The sequence below is a fragment of the Anser anser genome (assembly GCF_964211835.1).
Source record: "Anser anser genome assembly, chromosome: 11".
Lineage (NCBI taxonomy): Eukaryota > Metazoa > Chordata > Aves > Anseriformes > Anatidae > Anser > Anser anser.
Genome location: NC_139732.1, coordinates 15,726,953 through 15,750,011, shown reverse-complemented (window position 1 = coordinate 15,750,011; position 23,059 = coordinate 15,726,953). Strand labels below are relative to the sequence as shown.

The 23,059-nt window shown below is 36.5% G+C and overlaps 1 protein-coding gene across 1 annotated transcript in view; it reads left to right on the top strand.

Annotated features, from left to right (window-relative positions):
• The window catches only part of LOC310879844 (uncharacterized protein), a 796,982-nt gene that overhangs the window by 686,553 nt on the left and 87,370 nt on the right, over positions 1-23,059 (top strand). Inside the window, exons 27-30 of the mRNA XM_083794781.1 lie at positions 2,794-2,825; positions 4,322-5,729; positions 11,212-11,317; positions 14,423-14,530. Coding sequence (XP_083650907.1) covers positions 5,598-5,729; positions 11,212-11,317; positions 14,423-14,530 — 346 coding nt within the window. The 5' untranslated portion in view covers positions 2,794-2,825; positions 4,322-5,597. The remainder of the gene's footprint in view (positions 1-2,793; positions 2,826-4,321; positions 5,730-11,211; positions 11,318-14,422; positions 14,531-23,059) is intronic.

Sequence of the window (23,059 nt, the reverse complement as noted above, 5' to 3'; positions counted from 1 at the left end):
CTGAAACATGTCACAGTGAGGCAAATGACAGTATCTTTTCACCAACTCACTACGTATCACCTAGGAGAGAATGTTTTATTTAAGTAGCAGCAAGCCAGGGGATGCTGATGACCGAAAAAATGAAAATAAAAAAGTACTGAGGAAGCAGGAGACAAAAAAAAAATGTTAACAAATGCGCTTGAAGGATGAAGATTACAAAGACTGTGCTTCTGCATGATATGTTAACCACGTCTACTTCGCAAAAAGAATCCTCTGAACTCTTCTCCCAGGAGGTTAAGTGATGTGCCCAGGCCAAAAGGCACCCCACGTATGGCTTAAGATGCTGCTCTCTGTGACTGCTGGCTTCCGTCTTTCTCCTGGAGAATGACCATACATATTCATATGATGAAAGAGAGAGCAATCTGGTGCTTATTTTAAAATAGATTTTAGAAGTGTTTGGTCTGCAAATACAGCAAGCACTCTCTTACAGAAAGGCATATGAGGTCCCTAGGAAGTATTTTTGATTGAAGGAGCAAATCTTATAAATAAAAAAATAGTTCAGTAAGGAGTTAAAAGGAATGTCAGAAAGCACAGCATTAGGGCCAGTTTTGTTTACTTTATAATTTACTGACCTAAATTTGCCAATGACATAGAAATGGAAAAGGAGGATAAAGTAAATACAGAGGAACAGAGCAAATAAATTCAAAATGCTCTGGATAGATTCAGCTTAGAGGCTGGATAAGTAGCTTATTCAGCTCAGTTGTACAGAAGTGTGAAGTAATAAGATTAAGAACTAAAAATAATCAAAGAGGATAGAGCCAAAGAGAAAATACAACAAACACCGCAATCCCAGAAGCAGAGCAGAGGAAGTCCTTTTCCTTGTTTGTGAGGGAGAAGCCGCGCCTTGGGGCCATGCAGCCCCATGCAGCAGGAACACCTGCAGCGCCGCATGCCGCAGGGCTGGTGGCTGGGGAGCAGCGGGTCCACGGGCAGGGCTGGGCTCGGGAGGGGAAGCAAGTGGACAGGGAACAGATTTCTTCCATTTCTTCCATTTGGTTGCTTCATACGTATGTGGCAATAATACCGGTTGGTGGGCTGGGGCTCACCGGGAGGCACACGTGGAACAGCTCTGGCAGTTCCTGCCTCAGATTGCTTTCTGTTGTTGTAGTGGTTTTATTCTCTTTCAGTTCAAATTTCTGGTGTGTTTTTTATCTCCGTTCTGTATTTTGGTGCCCAGAGCACTATAGTCAGTGTAGTCCCAGCCAAAGCTTACGAGCTTGGTATTAACCAGATTTGTGGTGATTGTCCATGTTGCCTTAGAAAATAATAATAATAATAATAATAATAATAAAGAATCTTATTATTAAAATTAAAACTTGAGGAGAACAATGCTGAATAAATTTATTTTTAAATTCAGACGACTTTATCATCATATAGTTAGGAACTTGAAACAATAAAACTATAAATAGTTTCTATTCAAGGACAGCACAACGTTAGACATCTTTTCCTAAATCACAAATGATCCTTGACCAAATAATTAAGGACACCATTAGCGGCCTTCTTCTATTCAAAACTACTACTTTTTCTTTAGGAGAAATGGACTTTGAGACTTTTATTGTTTTGGAGAAATTATACCGAGTATTCTCTGTCTAAAGCAGCAAAACAACTCCATAATTGGATTTGTTCAGAGTAATGATAACAAGATTTAAAACACAGTTTCAACACAGGAAAACTTAGTGTAAAAAGACTATCCTGTGTTTTCAGCTGTCAACTAAAAGTATATTGAATTTTGCAGATCAAATTCAAATAAAAGTGTTGAGATTAAAAGTGATAAAGCGGCAACAGTGAGATCAGAATCCCTCCAAAAATTAGATTAAATCCTCCTCAGGACCATAAAAACCTTATTATCTTGACATGACTAGATCAATCATTGCAAGACAATTATCTTAACAAGTTGCTCTGATACAGGAATTTCAGACTATATTTTTTTTTCTACTTGGTATGAAAATAGACAGTGCATGGTCCTGGCATTCCTGAGCAGAAACTGAGACAGACATCTTTTGGCTGTCCTGGTGACAAGCAAGCCGTAAAGTCTATCTGTAAACATCAATAAAGTCTTCCTTTAAGCAACAAAAGCTTACATTATATTGAACTGTGAAATTGAACAGCATTAAATCTTGTCATTATACAGTTTTTTTGTCATTATATAATTTATTGACTATAGTATCATCTTACTTAACGCTGTTTTTACCTCCTCACTTCTTTAACTCCAAAGTTGTTCTTGTGACAAAAGTACTTTGTTGTGCTTCTGCTGTACCTGTTATCAGAAAGCTCCTGTGTCTTATCTGGAAGTTCATGCTCATATCGTACCTCTGAGGATGACCAGTACTGTACATGTAGAACTGAAGCATGATGTGAGATTGATCACAAAATAAATAGGGGGGTTCCCAAACTTTTCAGCCTTACTACTGGTAGAAGCAGGACATCAGACTGGCCAGGAATATCCATATTCAAAGAGTAAATGTACACTGCTGATCGAATAGATTTTTCAAGCTTATAAGGACCTAATTGTTCCCATTGTTAATTCGGAAATTAATTTGCTTACATAATTTTATTGTTTCTACTAGATTGTGAAGTATATTTTCTCCACATTTCATTACTGTGCAATAGTTCTGTGAGCATCTGTTGCTCCTTTGGGGTGGCGTTGACCTGGCTTTGAATTAAAAAGTGGCTCGCTGCCCATAGGTTTAATTCCAAGGCAAATCAATGGGGTTCTGTGTTGAAGAAAGTGACAAACATGGGCTTTTGTTTCAGATCTCAAAATACCCTTGGTGCAATCTTAAAAGGTGAGTGCTTCAAATACTTTCCAAATAAAATCATTTGTATTTCGCACCTTCTGAAAGGGATATTAAATCAAGAGTTACATTTTGTTTTCCTTTTTCTTTTTAAAAATTATTTCCTAGTGAATGCACTTCCAGTGGCAAGAGCATCTTAAAAATGATGTTATAGTATGGAACCAGTACAGACAATGTTTGTAAGTGCTTCTTATAATATTGAAGCTAATTATGACGCTAAGTGAACAAAACTATTCCTTTGCACAATAAGTTAGTTACCTATAGGTGAACACTAAGGCAAAGAAGCTATTTCATTATAGTTACAATATAATGCAAATGAAGACCAGGTAGTTTTCAATGAAAAAAAATTTCCAACAAATATTATATAATTTGGGATATTGTAATATATATTAAGATATTTTCATCTGAGAGACTTCATAATATGAAGTTACACATTCCTAAAAATTGGATTTTAGTACATTTGAACTACTTAACAATGGTGGTACAAGAAGCAATTCTGAAATAAATGGCTTCATAGACCCATGAAGGACAGCTGGTATCAGATAGCCTTACATAAATAATAAGTATAACATTCCATACTGGTTTAATTCCCACATGGTTTTTCAAGTTTTATTAACCCAGGCAACTCATAATAATTATGATAAACAGACATTGTCATCAGAAATCAGCAGAAATTTGATAAGATTAAGTACAATGCAATACATCTTCCTTGCTCATAGAGTCTGTATTATAAATTACTCCTAGGCTTCAGAATGAGCCACTGTATAATTGAGCAAACCAGATCAATTTTTAAGGCTGCTTATTTAAATGCAAAACAGACTTTTTGAGAATGGTAAACTTGATTAAAATCCCTCTTTAAGTGCAAATCACAAACAACAATATCTAATACTCACAGGCCATAAGCATCCTATTAATAATACAATTTATTGTTCAGATATAATCGTAAGGTCTTAACAACATGGCAGCTGTAATCTACTTTAAAAATTAGAAACGATGAACTCCACAGTCTTCTAATGTGGCTGAAATACACACAACGGCTGAGCAACTTGCATTTGGTTACTGAAATACATTGCAGCAGATTAAATAATCAGGCTTTGGGTGTATGTCACACATCATTTTCTCCACCTTTAGTGTTTTGTTCCATAAATTATACTTTTTCTGTTATTGCATAGATATTGAAACCAGATCCAGAAAGGACTGAACTGGAATTTAGCTATCTCAGCCCTGAATACTTTTAATATTGGTTTAAAGCAGGAGGGAGCGCAATACTCTCTCTTTTTTTTTTTTAAATTCCCTGGATAGGTACAGTTGTGCTTTTGCACAGCAAGAGCATTACAGACTTGAGAAGTGTGGACATATATAATTGGATATAAATAGGACAATGCTTTTCCCATACTGTAAACAACACTGAATTAAAAAGATAAAAATAAAAAAGCATCCACAATCTGTTTTCTTTTATCACTGTATCAAACCCCACCAAACACAAGTTTCTGCTCAGAAGACTTTCCACCAGATCCTGGGGGTGAAGGAAGAGACACCTGATCTTTGGAACAATCTTAAACGTTAGTGAGAAATAAGCACTGTAAGTGGAACATTTATTACTTGAATAACATCTGTTGCTGCAATGTTAATAACCCTTTTTATGACTGATAAACTGCTTATTAGTTCTATGGTTGTGTAGCTGAATTATGAAAGAATGAGCTTTGAGTTAAACATTTTAATGTAGTTTACATTTCTGCACATGTAAAATTAGGTTTGAGCGTTGACATGTTTTCAGTCAGAGTTCATTCAGTCTTCACAGCACAAAATAGGACTGTGTGTTTTAAATGTTTCTGTGGTGCTGGTGTCTGTTTTACCAAAAGCAAATGTATTTCGAGAAATAGTACGGAGCCCAACCCGCTGTGCTCTGTGACAGGCGTCCAGCAGCAGCAGCTCCCAGCTCTGCACCAGGCTGTTGCGGTGTGTGCCCGGCGCTGCTGCAGGGCTGGCTGCAGGCCGGCACACGCAGCTCCACTCCTTCCCTGCAAAGAAGGCTGACCCAGCTCTAGCAAAAATAGAAAAACAGCCGTTGGCTGTTCAGAGAAAGTGGATTGACAAATTCTGTCTGCAGCTCTGTTATGGGATTGCTAACCTTGCCTAGGGGATGGAACATGGTGAGGAATGGGTAATAATTTAGTAAATATTAGTAACTATTTAGCCTTGTGGTTAAATGATCTTAAATCATTGTACTTGAGCACACAAAACCTTTTCTTGTGTTCCGGAAACACAGCCTTTGACTTACATCCCCCTATTCCTCACTGTCTCTGGCATCTCCCCTTGCCACATGTCCTGTTTTACTCTGTGTAGCAATGGATGGCAATGGTGGCAATTGGTCATTTATTAGCTGACCTAAGTAAATTGTAGGTCAAACACTGCTGAAGAGGCAAGAGTCTACATTTTAAAACACAAGTCATTAAGCTCTCTGCTTCATATTTTGCTTCCATAGTCCATGTATTTTCAGACATTAAAGCTGATCACTGCAAAGAAATGTTGGGTAGCTCAGTTATTAATCGGTAAATCAATTCTATCCACATCACAATGTTGCTGCATCACCAGGAATCCTGTTGAGTATCTCCCTGAAAATGCATGTCTCTGAAAATGCTCTTAATGGCATGCTGATTCCTATCTTAGAGAAATGGGAATCGGAGAGTGCTATCATGCAGTAGCATTCCTCAGTAGCCTGTCATACGAGGCTATCTAATTGTCTGTGTTTTTCAAAGTGTGATGTGTCTGTATGTATGCATGTGCACATACAATACACACTATTTTCTGTGTTTTTTTCAATGTTCTTCAGAGTACGTGTTCACCCTGAAGGAAAGACTGCCATTTGAAAATGCTCTGAAGAATCATTTTGCTGTAAGTGTTTGCTGAATCAATGAATCATTTTGTTTTACAGTAGCACCTAAAACATGTTTGGCAACATCCAATAAATCCTGGTGTTTGCAGTCTAGAAATAAAAGGAGAGAAGCAGAATAAAATGTCACCTATATTTCAATGTTCTTAGGTTAGCTATAGTGGAAAGAAACTTAGAGGAACAGAAAGTAACCGATTTCATGCAGCTGGCTCAGTGTACCAAGAACTTACACAAAATTAAAAATAAAAAGAGGGGAGCTGGTAGCAGATCTGTTTTTGAAATTAGAAGAGGCAGATAATGTAAGTAGCAAGGTGAAAATTTATGAAAAGAGCTGAGGAAAGAACTGTAATTTTGGTTTTGATAAGGTAGAAAGGAGATATATAGCAGCTGGGGTGACACAGTCAGATAATGTGAAATTTAGCAACCATGTTTCTTCTATGAGACAAAGATAAATGCAAGTATGCTGGAAAGGGTAGAGAAAGTAAAATTAAAGCATTCAATATATGAGATCCCTGATGAAAGATTTTGGTTAGAAGTACATTAAAAGTAAATTTAATTTCATGCAGATCATAGGATTGCTTTCTAATTTAGAAAGTAACAGCATTGCATACTAGAGTGTATAGTCCACTTCTCTAAGCCTGTAAACTGTTATTAACAGAACAAGTAATAAAATATTTAGATTAGTGCCAGACAGGGATTACAATAGGAAACTTGAAACTAGGACTAATTTTGACAGTTAAGTGAAAGTTTATTCATCTTTTAGTGAACTTGAGTATGACTTCAGATTCCAATATGGTTGGTCTCATGCAAAGTTCAAGATGTAAACCAAAGTAAGTAATAATACCACTCAACACACTAATATGCAATGAAAGTTTGCATCAGGCCATGAAACCACAGAGAAAAGCAAAACCAGAAAATTCTTCCTTATATGCTTGCAGATAATTTCTAGTGTACGTGTGTTTTATACAACAAATACCTTATTCTGAATCTCACTAACATGATTATCTGTCATAGTTTATGTTAACCCAGACTTGCCAAGGAAGTTTTGGCCTTGGTCGCTTAGGATGTTACATTTTTGATTTTAACTTGTTTACTTTAAAAAGTCCTTTAAGCCACTCACAATATTCAAAATGTGAATATTAAAACATAATGTAAAGAAAAATTTCTTTCACTAGTTTAGTGAGAAATACTCAGTCCAAAAACTTGTTCTTAGCTTGTTCCAGAGCAAAAATAAATATATTTTTGCATTCTTTGATGAATCCTTTTTTGAAGGAAATGCAACATCAAAAGCTATTTGTAGGTAATATTCCCCATTAAGCTTCTTCTAAAGACAGAGACAAAAATTCAAAATTAATGCTGAGAAAAAATGTAAAGAAAGAATGAGATGTCAGATTTAATTTAGATTTTTACGCTATTCTTTGAATTGCAACTCTAATGTAATAGCTTGCATATGAATATACGGCATATATTTCATTCCTTTTGTAATCTTCCATTACAGAATGTAGTTAATTCAGTTATAAAATTCTCTAAGAATCACGTATACACATATTTAGTATTGGTTAAGTATATACTGAGTTTACATAGGTTTACAAATTACAGGTTTAAATACATTTTTTAGTATATGATTGATAAGTATTAGCTATTCCTTCTGATGATTTATAAGCATAATTTTAAAGAGAGCATTTGCCTAGTGCACAGTATATTAAATAACAGGTTATGTAAAGTAAATATTTAGGTTTACTAATTTGAAGCAGTGTGGTTTTGTTCCATATATTTTTATTCTAAAAGTACTGTTAAGATTAGAAGGATTATGTACTCCATTCTCACTGTTTAATAGTTCACGAGTAGTAGATTGAATATTACCACGTATGAGAGAGATTGAAAACCTCTTTTATTGATCTGCTCTCAAAACACACATTGAACAAGTATGACACAATGAAACAGATCAGTTCTCTTCCTGTGTTAGGCAGGGACATGACTTTACGAGATCCTTTTCTACCTTGCCAGCACATGGGATGGAGATACCTCTAGAAATGAAACCTGCTTTAACACACAACTAAATTTTGCTTAGGAGTGGGGCTGTGATTTCCAAATCAGAAATATTGGCCATTTGGACTGAATATGAAATACAGGCTTTGTGGATGTGATGGCTCTTCTTCACACCTGGCATGTGACTATCACTGCAGACAAACATACCTTTAACTGGTGAAAGCATTACAGGGCTTACAGGCGGACATGAGTATCAGTCTGACTGGTGGAGCACCTACACCCTGAATCTGCACTGTTAGTTAAAGAGTTGTGGTTCCTGGGGAAGACTCCATTTTTGGTAGGCAGTGTTCATTCACTGCTGGGGGTTGCGCTTGCTGGGTTGGTGGCCATGCACGCTACAGACAGTGCTCTGCTCCTCCGTGCTGGGAGCAGGCAGCATCTGGGCACCAAGGGTCCTGTCTGCATGGCCCTGTCCCCACATTGCTGGTCCCGCCCCACCAGGTCCAGCTCAAGCATCCCCACAGGGTGCCCATCTTGGGGGGGTCACCAGAGAGTGTACTCAGCCCCACAGTCCTGCTTATCTCAATGACCATGCTCTTTGTTGTGGCTTTTTTAGGTTAATAAAAATGAGAATAAAACACAAACTGCCATTTAGGAGAAGAGGGTTCTTGCTGAGTGTCACATCACCATTTATAAGAACTCAGGGTTTCTCGTCATACTATTGACAACTGTGAGGCTTGCTGTGGATGATTAAATTTCTAACACCTAATTTGGCTTTAAAGGAAAAAATTGAGGCCTCATTAAATCATACGGAACATATCCAAGAAAAACTGAAGGGAGGAAAAAGGCCAGTGACATGGAAATGTGATATCCACAAAAAGTGCCTAATTACAAGCAGGTTAGCCATAGAAATGGCCAAGCTAGACAACTACATATATTGTTGGGGTTGCCTAGGGGCTATGCTGGCAGCAGCTATGTTTGAAGAAGGGCAGTAGTAGGTCTGCTGTTAGCATCCTTTTATTTTGTTAGATCAGGTATTTTGCTGGTTTGGTCTACACTTCCATATTTTGTTTATTTTATTTTATTATTTTATTTTATTTTATTTTTCAGAACATTATCTATACATTTTCAGAACATTATCTATACATTTCCCTTTCCATTTTATATAGGAATTTAAGTGGATAAGCATTTGTGGGCTCCTGAAACCCTGATATTTCTAGAGGTTGACTTTCTTTGGTATTTGGAGTGTGATATAAGAGTTCAACCTTGTCTGTCAGGATCTTATGTTGACAGAGCCCAGAAATACTGACAAGAGGCACCTAAATAAATGTAGAAAGTAGATCAAGACATCAGTGAAGTGGCAAAATACTTACTTAAAAGCCTACTGGCAAGCTTTTGGGTTGGTGATCTCAGGCAAAGCAGAGCACAGATGAGGTTGGATACTCCTGTTTTCACACTCCTTTTACATTAGCCCCGTACCAATGTCAGTGGATTTGCTTCTCATTTATTTAGCAAAATAACTGATGATTTCACCTTGTGTTTCTCTATAGACCCTCACAAGAAAGACATCAGCACTGCAACCCAAGGAAAAGCAAACGCAGAGCAGGCGTCTGCCCAGGAGCCCTCACTGGGGGGGATCCCCAGCAGCTAGAAACCATTAGAGCCTCTACTCCAGCAGTCACTTTATTAATTGATGTTGGTTTTCCTGTGCATGATGCACAGATGGCACAAAAGTTGGGGAACAGTATTTATTGGAATAAACCGACCAAATTCATTCTTGACTGAATTTCAGAGCGTCCTTATTTTTCTTGTAGCTTATGGAATGTATCAATAATGTATTAATACAGCCATCCATAAAATCCTGCTGTTTGCTTCCCATAAAACAGCAGTGTAGTAAAGAGAACACTGAAGATGTGGTGGTATTATTTTTATCAATCTCTAACAATCTGTGCTGTAAGGAGCGTGTTCCATCTTACTGTAATTATTCTAGAACATGCACCTATGCATACAATGGTGGTATTGGTGCTACTTGCATATATTACCTTCAGTGATTAATTAACCTTAATTCCTTGGTTTTTGGAGTATTGGCAAACTGCATAATAGCACTGGTAATGTAGCACTTGATCCCACTTCTGCTTAACTTAGTGTCCTCTAGTTTTTGAACATTGCTGAAAGTGTAGAAATACAATTCCTAATCATTCACTTAGCAAGTAGACATTTAATTAATAGTCTTTATATTTATCAGTGTCACAAATCGTGTATTCCATGTCAAATACTCTTCTGTATAATAATTTTGCAAATTACATGAAAATTGTTGAAAATTAAAAATACATCTGTTAAGGTGCTGCTTGAAAATGAGCAAAAGAGAAATCAGCTCCTCCTCCTTCATTGGCTGAAACCTAGTTTAATGTACTCACATTGTAAGTGTTTTAGGAACTTATTTTTGTTTCAATTATCTTGCATGCCATGAACAAACCATTGCCTATGACCCCTCAGTGAGTTGGTTTTCCAGTGCATTGCCCAAATCTCAGTCTATTTTGACAGACTTGTGTGCATTTTGGATGGTGCCATAAGGTTGTTTTTAGTTCTTTTTAAGCTCAGTGTTGATGATCTGGAAAACTTGTATTTACATCATAAGTTGCTCTCTTGCGTATCACATAATTGCTATTAATTGCATTTTTGCAGTAGCTAGTGGGAAAAATACGTGAAAGAGACTAATAAGAACACGGGCACAATGTATATTAATTTTAATTATTTACTTTTTCAGGTGAGTTTTCTCTTGTATCCTGGAAATGTAGTAGCTACTTGAAACTAGACTTCTGGTTTATCTTGGTAGTTATATCCAGTTCATGCCTATTAGCCATGTATTCTTCCAAACTTTGGAGATTTATGTTTTTCTTGTAGGCTTTAATTAGTTGGTAGAATTTTCATGAAAAGTCATTAAAACTCAACTCTATACATAACTGTTGTCAACCACCTTCTTTTTTAAACAAGCAATTGTTAGTAAATCCTAGAATCCCTATTATAGATGAGATTTGCCTTCTATTAGATACACAGATGCTCCAAGTATTTTAGGAGAAAATAAAAAGCCATTGATTAATCATTCAAAAGAATGGACCTTGATCTTTTATGCTTTTATCTTATCTGAATACTGGTGAGTATACCAAATCAGATTAAAGGAGGAATGTTGGTCTCTTATCCCTTAGACTTGGTGAAATCTGGGCTTATCTGCTGAGAGTCAGCTATATTTGTGCTTCAAAATCCAAACATCTGTTTTCAGGCAGTGTTTTCTTTTTTTATTAACCTCCATCTCAGCCCAGCATCTGTGCAGTAATTCTGTATCACAATTCCAAAGGTTTTAAACATACAACAAATGACAGAGATCAATCTAATAGCAAGGTTATATGGTCACCTCTGAATATGGAGGGGAATAACAGACAAAGCAAGAACAGCTTAGTGTGAAATTCAGTTCTATTCCCTTTTATTTCCCCACAGGCTCTTTCATTTTTAGTGGAGACATGTCCTTCTGACATCTTCATGAGAAATTGTGGATGCAACTTCATGGTGCCACAGGCATTCAAGCATTTTTACTTTAAAAACAGTAAGTCATACTAATTCAGGTGAATTAAATGATAAATAAAGTATTATACTATGGTATCCCACAGAGACATGTACTATCAGTAAAAACAATCTTAATTTTTGTGGTTATACTTATTTCTGAAAGAGAAGACAGAGGTGTCAAAAACGTAAACCAAAGTAGACAATGTTGTTTACCTGAATTAATGGGCATCGAAGCCAAAGTAAACATTATAATTATATCCTTTATGGCAGTAACACATAGAATAAATGCTTCTTTGTTTATTTATTATTTTGCTCAAAAATTTTACCTTGTCTTTCTGCAGATTAATTATCAGTAATGATTAATAATTACATTTTTTTAAAAGATTTTTTTTTCTAAAAGTTAAAATAATGAACACATTTACGAGCTCTTGTCTTAATATTTTTTAAAAACTATTAAAAATAAAAAGGATATATTCAAAACTATCTGCTTTAATTGCTTGTAGTGTTCAGTATGCCTTTTGTACATTTTCCAGTTGCTACACTGTTAGTAAAGTTAGGGTCGCTATTTTGAAGCTGTAGAAATAATGTTTTAAATGGCTTCACAATATGATGCCTGTATTTTCAGTGTGGGGTTCTAGTTCATACCAAACATAAGTATTTTTTCAAAACCTCAGATGTTTCAAAATATCACTATGCTTGCAGGCAGATCCCTATTTAGGCAACCAGTGTAAATCAGTGTATGCTGAAAGGTTAATCTTGAAAAACTCTCATGAACTTAGGTGTCCCAGTTTAGGGTGCTGGGTATTATTGATTCAGATTAATAACAATTTACACATCAGGCAGGAAAGACAATGCCTCCCAATTATGATCAAATAGTTATTAAAAAATGCTGTGAATCATTCTGAGAACAAAATAAGACAGTTTATTTGTGGAGAAAAATTTTATATCCCAGCAAAGATATTCTTTGACTACTGAATGCTTTCTGTAGTGATTAGCAATATTTTTCATGAAAAGGTATAAATTTTCTTCCAGTCTTGAAATACTATTCCTGGACATTTTATTTATTATCTGTATTTATTGGGGAGAAAAAAAAAAAAAAAGTAAACATAGCAAAATTGTAAGTATTTAATATAGCTGAGAAAAAAAAAAATCCTTAACTGTTTTCTTGTGTGTATGTTGTTTTTCTTTTATTCATTGATTTGTGTGTACTAGACCAGAAAATCTCAACCTGATGTCTCTTGGTGACTCACGGCCATTTAAGCTATTGAATATTATTGGTCAGTTCCCTTGTTTCAAGGTATTAAATTAAAGTAAGGCTGTGGGGCATTCCTGTTCTTTTGAATTGTGCATAAATAAAGAAGATACAATAGATTTTATACACTGTACCTCTACAGTGCTAACGTGCAAAATACTGTCCAATTTGTTGATGCATTTTGAAATAATGTAATTAAAGCAAAGCATCCTAATATAAAATATATATATTTAAAAATCATTCAGTCACATAGAGATATTTACCCAGGTTTTTATTCACTTGATGGGGTTTAACAAACAACCTGCAAGTGTCATGAGACCCTGTTAGCAGTATCAGTGCTGTTTCCCTGTCCATCATTGGCAGCAGGACTTCAAAACGCTTGTGGTGGGATCAGGGTGCTTTTCAGATGCTCAGGTGTCACCTGTGAACTGGTAATGGACGTGCCTAAATTCTTAACTGCTTTAAAGGATGCCCCTTATCTCTAAAAGTGTTTGAACAATGCAAGCAGAAATGGCTACTGCGATCGCTGCAGCTCTAGACAGCTTTCTACTACAATTTTCAAAATTGTTTAAGTAGGAAAGGCTTCATTTCTAATGAACGTCTTGTCAGACAATACACCTGGATGAAGGCAATGTTTTGAGGCACATGATTTTTTGAGGAAAGCAATTGTGACAAAGCTATCTAAAAAGCATTTCTCTCCTCAGCCCCTCCTCTGCACCAGGAGCTCTGGGAATCCCTCACTTGATGTATTTGCAGGTACTGTGTTTCTATAGCTCAGACCAAACCAGTCCAAAAAAGCTGTCTCTGGTTCCTATAGGGAATGCAGACTTTCTTATTGCTTCATTTGGGGGATGGACGTGCCAGTGTCGCCTCCGCTGCTATCACTGATCCTCTTTGAAAAGGATTTATTTTGGTTGTTTGTGCTGGTAGGCATGAAAACACTTTACTACGAAGAAGCGGAGGGTAATCTTTACAAAAGATACCTGACTGCTTATCCAGCAGATACAAACACCTATGTGCCAGATCTCCACAGCTGCGGTCAAGATGGACTGAAGTGCTGCTTGTCGTGCACAGCATGCCATATGATGGGGATTTTCTCAGAGGAGGGTTAAGGGAAGGAAAAGAGAAAAAAATAGTATCTGCTTTTTTCCTTTACATCTTACATAATTTTTATCTACTTGTTTTTCATTAGTTTGCTCCCATCCTACTGAGCATGGGTGACATAATGAGATGTGTCACTCCACCCAGCACTTCAGTATTATTTTTGGTCCATGAATAGTAGAATTAAGTTGTGTTTCAGCTAGCACAGGTATAATAAGCACCAGCACACGAAGTCCATGTCTGCAAGTCTTCGCCTGAATTTATGAAAAATAGTCAACAATATAAACTTGGCCTCTTTGGACAGCAAAATTTCACCTCAGTGATAATAAGTTTCCATAAAATGACTTTTCAGCCATTCAATAAGATTAACGTAAAGGCAGAATGAGTTCTTTACTTCTAAAATTCCGACAATGCATTCATTTTGAGTGGTATTAGAATGGAGCTTTGTACCTTTCCTTTTCATGCCTATTTAAATAAATACCTGAAGAAAAGTCGAGCATTTGAATTGACATATGTGGGTGGAAGGTTTATGGAATGTTTTCACTTGTTTAGATCCTCAGTGTGATTTCAAAAGTATTCCAATAATTTCTGTGGTGTTTAACTAGGGGTGCTTCTGGCAAACTAATACCCATTGCACACAGCACTTCAACCTTCAGGCAGCAGCAGTGTTTAGCAGTGTTTTATGGGTAATTTCTTACTTCTACCCGCTGTTACCAAAATGATCCATTTCTTTAAAGCTGAAGCCATGTCAGATGGTATTGTGTTCACACACCGTTATTTTGTTGTGCTCAGTGACAAGTCCCCCAGTGGAAGACGATGGCCGTGCTGTACTGAAGGCTCCCGCTGCATTTCTAACCACAAGTGAAACTGCACATGGGCTGGTGGCTGTTCTGCCTGCAGGTATGTACAGAGCAGCTCTGAAAAAGCACAGCACATTTGCCAAGCTGAACCTGGTGACAGAGTAATGTTATTGCTTAACTTTCAAGAGAAAGTGCTTTTTGACATTTTTATGCCATGAGACCTGAAGTCACTGGAACAACTTGTTACATAAGGGTAGAAGAGTATTAAACCCAAAAGCACGTTTGCTGTCCTCACACATAGCTGTAATTTCACATTGTTCTGGAACTGGGGAAGCAGATAGGGGAACTGAAGCCTATGGTACCTGTCTAAACCAGCAACCACTGAGCATCCTTGCGTAAAGGTGACGAGTGCATAGGACATGTGCACCTTGAAAGAGTTTGAGGAGCCCCAAGTTTGATTAGAGGTCCCAGACAGAGCTCCTCGGGCAGCGGCTGCACAGCTGAGCAGGCCGTGGCTGCCTGCAGAGCAGTGCTGCACTCTCCTCACAGCAGTGGGAGCAGAACAGCACCTAATCTGTATGCTCACGTAACAGTACAGAAAACTGTAGCTCAAATACAAGCATCACTCCATATGTGCACAAAATTTTATTCCTTATATTTAGGAGGAGATCATGTTATCATGGATGTAGATGAATAGTTTGACTACAGACCATTTACATTAACACCATCCCTAGCAAACACCTCTCATTCCGTCTGTTGTCCTCTGCCCCTCCAAGCAAACACATATTACTATTTTTTCAACAATTACATGATTTGCAAATTGAAGTGAAACCTCCAAAAGGTTTGGCAATAGCAAAAACTGTCTTCAGACTATTCAGCAGAAGTACAATGAAGCAATATTCAAAACTAGCTTATGTAATGGCCCGTCTGTGCTTTGTTTGCTTTTTCTCTCTTCAAACTAGTGGCATTATTTATAAAAGGACAGAAAGATTTGCCCCCAGTGCCATAAAACTTTAATCCACTGCATAAAAGAAACAAAATAATAAAGACAATTGGAAATGTTAAGAGAAGTAATGAAAGGAGGAGTTTTTAGATTTTAATATGAAAATCACACAAGAGACAGTTTTTCTGCTGCACATTATCTACAGTAGCTTTCATTACTGCTATCCAGCATCCAATTTGTCATCTCTAATCAGGCATCTTTATTTTATATTTTTTGCATGCTCAAGAACCTTTCCAATTACTCTCACTAGATGAAGAATTTCATGCCCTTTAAGACACTTTTCTTATGTGGAGAAGAACAACTTCTCAAGCAAGTTTTCCAAAATTGTGAAAGCCTCCTGATAGCAGTAATTTTAAAGAATGACAGTATAGGTGGAATATTCCTGTCTTTTTTCATTTCTTTTTAGTCATGTGTTACTTAATGTCTTTTTATTATATTAGAATATTTCATTTTGGAAACTAGCTGCACATGAAATCCTAGGCTTCTCAAGCTACTTTTACCATTTGGATTCAAAGTGAAGCAATTTTTACTGCATCGTTTCTCCTTTGTTATCTTGTCTTTCCATCAGATTCTCCATTAGCTCAATTATAGGACTGCTACAATTTTTACTGCTACTATTATGTAGGCACTATTAAATCATTTGCTATTCTCCAAAACATATTTGTGTATAAAGGTCTAATTCTGAAAGGTTGAAAACTCATCTCAGCATTATCACACTGGTAATCAAAGAAGTAATTGCACAAAATAATGCAGAATAAGATGCACAGCAATTCAGCTTTAGTGATGCAATCTATTTGTGGTTGTAAAAGATAATATTTGTTTATATGGTTGGTTATTTTTCTTCCTGTGATTACCTTGAGATTTTCAATGTGGAAATAAAGAGAACTCGTAGCATAATACGAGACACTGCTGTAAAATTCACATCATATTGGACATCGAGTAATTTAATTGATATGCTTTAATAAATTGTACCTTGGCCAAGTGATGAATATTTGCGCTGTGCGCCAATGAGCTTCATGGAGTCTGTTGCTCAATCCACAGGGTAGCAGCCAATGAATAACTGCTGCAAATGTCTCCCTAAGCAGAGCGAGCTGGACCTGGTGCAGGTTCAGCAGACCATGCTTTCCTCCTTGCCACAGCACTCGCCATTTGCAGATGGGTGTGAGGAATCAAAGGAGATTTGAATTGCCTCAGCTTAACCTTTTCTCTCCCATCTGTTGCAATTCAGAGTATTCGTAGTCATAGTGTTTACTGCTAAAATCTGTCAGGTGTTTCACGCTTTGCAAAAAGCTCTGTGCAAACAACTGGGTATGTCATTATCACAAAAATATTAATTGCTCTGTTGCGGTACAAACAGACTTATTGACATTTTGGCTCTTCCAATGAAAGACATGAAGTGGGTGGAATTAACTGTTTGTAAGCAGGAAAGGTCCCTATGGGGACAAATTTTCTTAGAGAACTGAGAACCTGCTAAACCTGTTTAGGTCAAACTGATACAGGGAAAGAGTGATTCCAGTTATACTCTCTTAGTGAAATACATCAAATTTTCACCCTAGTAAGCTTGCACGGTGTATGAATCATTGTAATATTGGGCATATTGAGGTTGTGGATTTGCATGATTTAGCCAATTTTCATTGAATGATTCTTTCATGAATTTACTTATTTTATTCTTTTTCAGTTCACAGGTCTTCAGAGTAAGACTCAGCTTACCACATGGAGTAGTAAGCTAATGCTTAGATTTCATTCACGCACTTCAAGTAAAAAAATGTTTACCCTGCACGTTCATATTCCTGTCAGCTTTAAGAGCAGCAAAGAGCTAAGGTTGTAGTTCATTAGCTAATACCTTGTAGCATTATGAAAATTAAAGAACAAACTTCAATAGAATGTAGACATTGTCCCTTACATATGGTAAGATATAATGTATTGCGTAATACTAAGCTGTTAAATATAATTCAAGGTAATATATCTTTAGCTGTAAGAGGTTGTTTAGAGTTGTAATATCATAACAAATAAACAGGGAACTCTGTCAACCAGTGCATAATGGTTTAACAGCTGATATAAGTTCTAATTAAATCATCAAGTAAAATAAAAGACTACTTATTATAGTTTTTATACATGGAAAAGCAAACATTTGTTCTTTATTCAGTATGTTTGCAGAGCAATGTGCCCCAATCACTCAGATGCATGTTTTTTGAGAAACTGTTGAGCCCTAAATCTGCAAGATATATGTTGAAATTGCACCATTTTAAGGTAGGCGAACGTGGCTTCCTTAGAGAAATTCTTCTACTTCCATTGCAGAATTAGACATTTTGCAGTTTAGTTCTTGTGTTTATAAAAGGCAGAGACAAGTTTTTTCATATGTAAAGATTGTAAAACATGGTTGAATTCTGTTTTTGGATATCTATACACTTTTTATTTCTTTTGGTGAACATAGTGTGGAAGGTGTATAAATGTTGCATGAGTCTCCAGGAAATGCACTGAAGTCATTTGGGCTCTGTTTCATGAGATTAGTTTAGTCTAGTATCTCTGTTTTACAAAAAAACAAGTTGCCTATGGAAGACTTAGGCATGAGGGTCAGTCAAAAATGAATGATCGGAAATAATTGCATGGATGATAACGTATTAGATAGGTTAAAATGTGAATGTAGTTTGTGTACTTATAAAACTGCACGTGTTGCAGCCTTGTATTGCCTGGTCTTGAATCCACACTTCAAGGATGAAATCTGTCCTTTTTTGCCATTGATTTTGGTGGTCTCGTAGTTTCTCCAAAGGCGAATAGTGTTGGAACAATATGCTGATGTTAAACACTAGTGTCATCACTAAGAGGGTTTGCTCATAAAGGTCAAATAAAAATATGTCAACCCTCTTTGATTAATAATCCATGCTGTTAGTAGATATTGATTACAGTTAAGAGCCTGTGGTTAAGAGGCAATTTAAATTATCTTCAAGCAACAGTACAGGAAATAAGAAATAAGATTCATTTCAAGGTAGATGCGAACAGCAACCATTGTTGTGAAACCCCAGTTTGAGGAAGGGGAGATGGTTACAGGAGATTTACCCATTTTGTATAGGCTGACTGCAAGCACTGGTGGAAGAATCATGAAAAAATAATGACCAGCCATCTGTCTTACTCTGCCTGTGGTAACAATTATGACAGTATGAATATCCAGGAATATTTTGAGCCTGAGTTCAGATTAGAGTGTGGCCCTCAGCTTTTGATATCTGAATGAATAAGTACTTTTGCTTCAAGTACTGTAGGGAAAAAAAAATCCACACACACACACAAAACATCAACAAACAGTAATCCCACACCACCCTATCAAATGCTTTTTCAAAGTTTTTTTTTTTAGGCAAATGTTCTTGAAATAAAAACAAACAAAATCTTTACTACCCATTTAGGTCCTAGGTATGGTAATAGGTATTTCTCATTCTGCTGTTTATGGACAATAATGATTTTCACTCAACAAATTTTGTGTCACTCATTTAACTGTATCAGTTTCAAAGTTTGTATATAAAAGTTCTTTTGTATAAGATTTGCAGATATTTAGCAAATATTTTATAGCACAATTGAGCAGGGAGACCATGGATCTTTGACTGTTTACAAAAGGCAAAGCTGTGCTGTTAAATCAGTTATGAACTATTGCCTCCCCATTCTAACCATTTCTATTTGCAATTCCTTGCTAGTAAGTATGTAACTCAAAGGAAAAGCTATAACTGCCCAGATTGCATAGTGGGAAAGTCTTACACACTTTTAAACATTTATTTAATTAACAATTTAACAATTATTTAATTAACATTAGTTGCATAGAGTCATATAAAGTCATCTGCTGTTCTGTCAATGTAGAGAGTTTTGCTGTTTCTAAATAGATGTATATAGCATGTTAAGCTTACAATTGTCTTTTAATAAAGGTATGCATTTTTCAATGTCTATTTCTATTGCAAATCAAATATTGATTGTGCCACTAGAACTTCTGAAAGCAAATCCAGAATGATAGGATGGATGTATTAGTTCCTGTAATTGATAATTAAATCCGAGTATGTCAGCAGAGGGACTAAATTGAGTATAAGAGTATTTGATTTGTTATAGGTTTTTGTGGGTTTTGTTGATTTTGTTTGCTGGCTGTTTTTGTTTGTTTGTTTTTTGTTAAGCAGTGCTAAAAGTGATCTCAGGCAATAAAACAGCATCACCTGAGAGTAGCTTTTTGTGTATCTTACAGGAAAGGACAGCTGTCGTGGGAGGTGTATAATCAACCCTGCAAAATCTTGAAATACCTTTCAAATAAGCAAGTGTAATATTTGTATGGGTATATTTGAAGACAGGTAAGCAGCGAGCTGACATAATTGGATTTGAAAGTTTTCAGAATGTAGACTGAGGATCAGATGCTAAATTTCAAGATTTTACTTATAAAATTAGGCATGTATGTTGGGAAGATGTTAAAAAACAAAGGGAAAAAAAAACTTCTTGGGGAAGAAGAATGAAGCTGTAAAAGGGGAAGTATAGTCTGTGAACACCGCATGTCTGCAGGCCATCTACAGACATGTACAAATGATCTGAAACTCCACAAATGTGTCACATTCATATGCATATATCACTTCTCATATATGCATGGTATTCTATGATAGCATATTATATGGTAGCATTGTTTTTGACTATTAAGCAATTAAATGGGGGGTGGAGGGGAGTTATGACAGTACAGTGGTCCTTGTTGTCATAATCAGCTTATTTCATTAGCTTGAGTTCACCTACTACAAGAGAGTAATTTACATGAGCAGAAGTAGAAAGCTATTGTGCTTTTCTCAGTCTAGAACTGAGCGTGGCTAGTACAATTTGTTGCTTTACTTCTGATATTTTGGAGATATGAATACTTTTATATAGATGACACTTCTCTAGTATTTTAAGATATCAGTATCGGGGAAAAGGAAATCACACTTTGCATCTTAAATTGATAATAAATGTTCTGTCTCGCTAAGAGTACTTCCATGACCAAAATCGTGCCCTGTAAATTGATTTTATAGATGTAATTTTATTGCAAAAAGCACTACGAAAGCTTCTCAGTGCTATGTAGTTTATTCTTTCACAATAACAATTGAATTCCTATTCCCTTTTGTTAAACACCTCAACCAGTAACCATCACACACAAAAAGTTCTCTAATAAAATCTGGGCAACTGTTGAATTCATCTTTGGATTTGACTTGCTTTGTAAATTAAATACAAATCTGTCAACATACAAGCTAAACAAAAGAATGTATATAAAATTTAGCCCTGATGCAGCTGAATATTATTTTTAGAAATGAAAAATAGGGCATTGGTTTGAAAACCAGCAGCTTTTGGAAAGTGTTTGTGTTAATTGCATATAACAAATGGCAGACAGTTTGAAAGTACAATCACATTCTTATGCCTTCATAAAAAGTATAAACTCATGAATTATTTTGTGTTTAATCTCTTAAATATTTCCTGTATCCAGCTAAAAAGAGAGTGATTCATGGCGATAATATAAGACATTCAATTTCTATTAATTACTTGAACTGTTTTGTGTATTTGTCTCATGAATTAAGCATTTTTAACTCAGATTCTGATTATTTGATCTACCTTTCATTATTAATGTACCATCCAATCAGTCTCTCTCAAAAAAGCAAGACTGATAAACATTTAACATTGAGGAGGTGTATTTATTTATGATTTTTTTAGCATAGAGATAATGAAAGTTCTGACAAATTTCATGTTTCATTGACAAGTTACTTTGAATTTTGAAGATACAAGTGTTTAAAACAACAATTTAATCCAAACTGTTTTGGCACGCCAAAGCAAAATGAATCATGCATAAGTATTAATAATGTTTGTAATCTGTCAGTTCTGCTCCGTCTGTTGCTCCACTGATTTAAGTTGGGATAGATTTGATTTGTTTTAATTTTTAAGTATTTCCTTTGAAGTAATGGATCATATCCACATGTACTGATACCTTTTCGCTTGCTGTGATCAAAGGTGATTCATAGCACATGACATAATAAAGTCTTGCAGTGATATTTACCTAAGGATACCTTAATAGAGGGTGGTAGATTTTCTTTTTTATATTGATTAACAGAAAAGGCTGCAAATGTGGTATGCAGCTTTAACATAAGTAGTAAATCAGATTTTTTTTTCCCATGCTGTACTTCTGCCTGATTTATTTCCTGATCAAGAGATGATGGTGATGATTTTCTCAACAAATATAGTGTGTTCGTAAAATACTATCCCATAATCACACTGCAAAAATATGTGTAAATGTCAACAACATTATGAATGCTCTGATTAATAGAGACCAGATGAATTCCACTGGGAAGAGTTGAAAATGAACCTTCATCTATTATTATTACATTTTATTATTATTATTTTATTTTTCTTGCATGTAAGTAATTTAAGACAATAATTTAGAAGTTTCTCACAAAGTATCACTCCACTTAACAAACTGTCACAAGAGCCAAAAGAATTTATAGTGAAGGACAACTAAACATCTCACACAAGAAAAATAACATTGAAAAGCAGTAGATGACAAGACAACTGGAATTTGACTGAATCATTTAAAAGAGCTAGGTAGCCATTTTGAGATGTCTGATCTTGCAGAATTTTGCAGTATACCAGAAGTTGTATTGTTTCACTAGACATCGTTATGAATATTAAGCTTCAGGAATTTATTATGATCAGCAGGCCATGGTTTATTGTTTGTTTTTTGGGGATATTTTCTGAATATGACCGTAGCGAGTCTTAGGAAACTTGTTTGGTTACCTTATTAGCCACCTATAATCGCTTACACACTCCTATTTTTATATATTCCGTACCATACGGTGTCATACTCAGCATATTCCGTACCATATGGTGTCATGCTGGACAAGTAATGTGGGGTGGCTGGCTGGGGTATAGCAGAATCACACAGAATCACAGAATTGTAGGGGTTGAAAGGGACCTCAAAAGATCATCAGGTCCAACCCCCCTGCCAAAGCTGGTTCCTTAGAGCAGGCTGCCCAGGTAGGCGTTCAGACGGGCCTTGAATATCTCCAGAGAAGGAGACTCTGCAACCTCCCTGGGCAGCCTGTTCCAGTGCTCTGTCACCCTCACTGTGAAGTTCTTTCGCATGTTGGTGCGGAACTTCCTGTGCACCACCTTGTGGCCATTACCCCTTGGCCTGTCCCCACAAACCACTGAAAAGAGGTTGGCCAAATCCCTCTGTCTCTCACACCTCAGGTATTTATACACATTGATGAGATCCCCTCTCAGCCTTCTTTTCTCCAGGCTGAACAGACCCAGGTCTCTCAACCTTTCTTCATAGGGAAGATGCTCCAGGCCCCACATCATCTTTGTGGCCCTCCGCTGGACTCTTTCCAGGAGATCCCTGTCTTTTTTGTACCGGGGAGCCCAGAACTGGACACAGTACTCCAGGTGAGGCCTGACCAGGGCAGAGTAGAGGGGGAGGATCACCTCCCTTGACCTGCTGGCCATGCTCCTTTTAATGCACACCAGGATCCCATTGTCCCTCTTGGCCACCAGGGCACACTGCTGGCTCATGATCAACCTGTCGTCTACCAGGACCCCCAGGTCCTTCTCCTCAGAGCTCCTCTCCAGCAGGTCGTCCCCCAGCCTGTACTGATACAT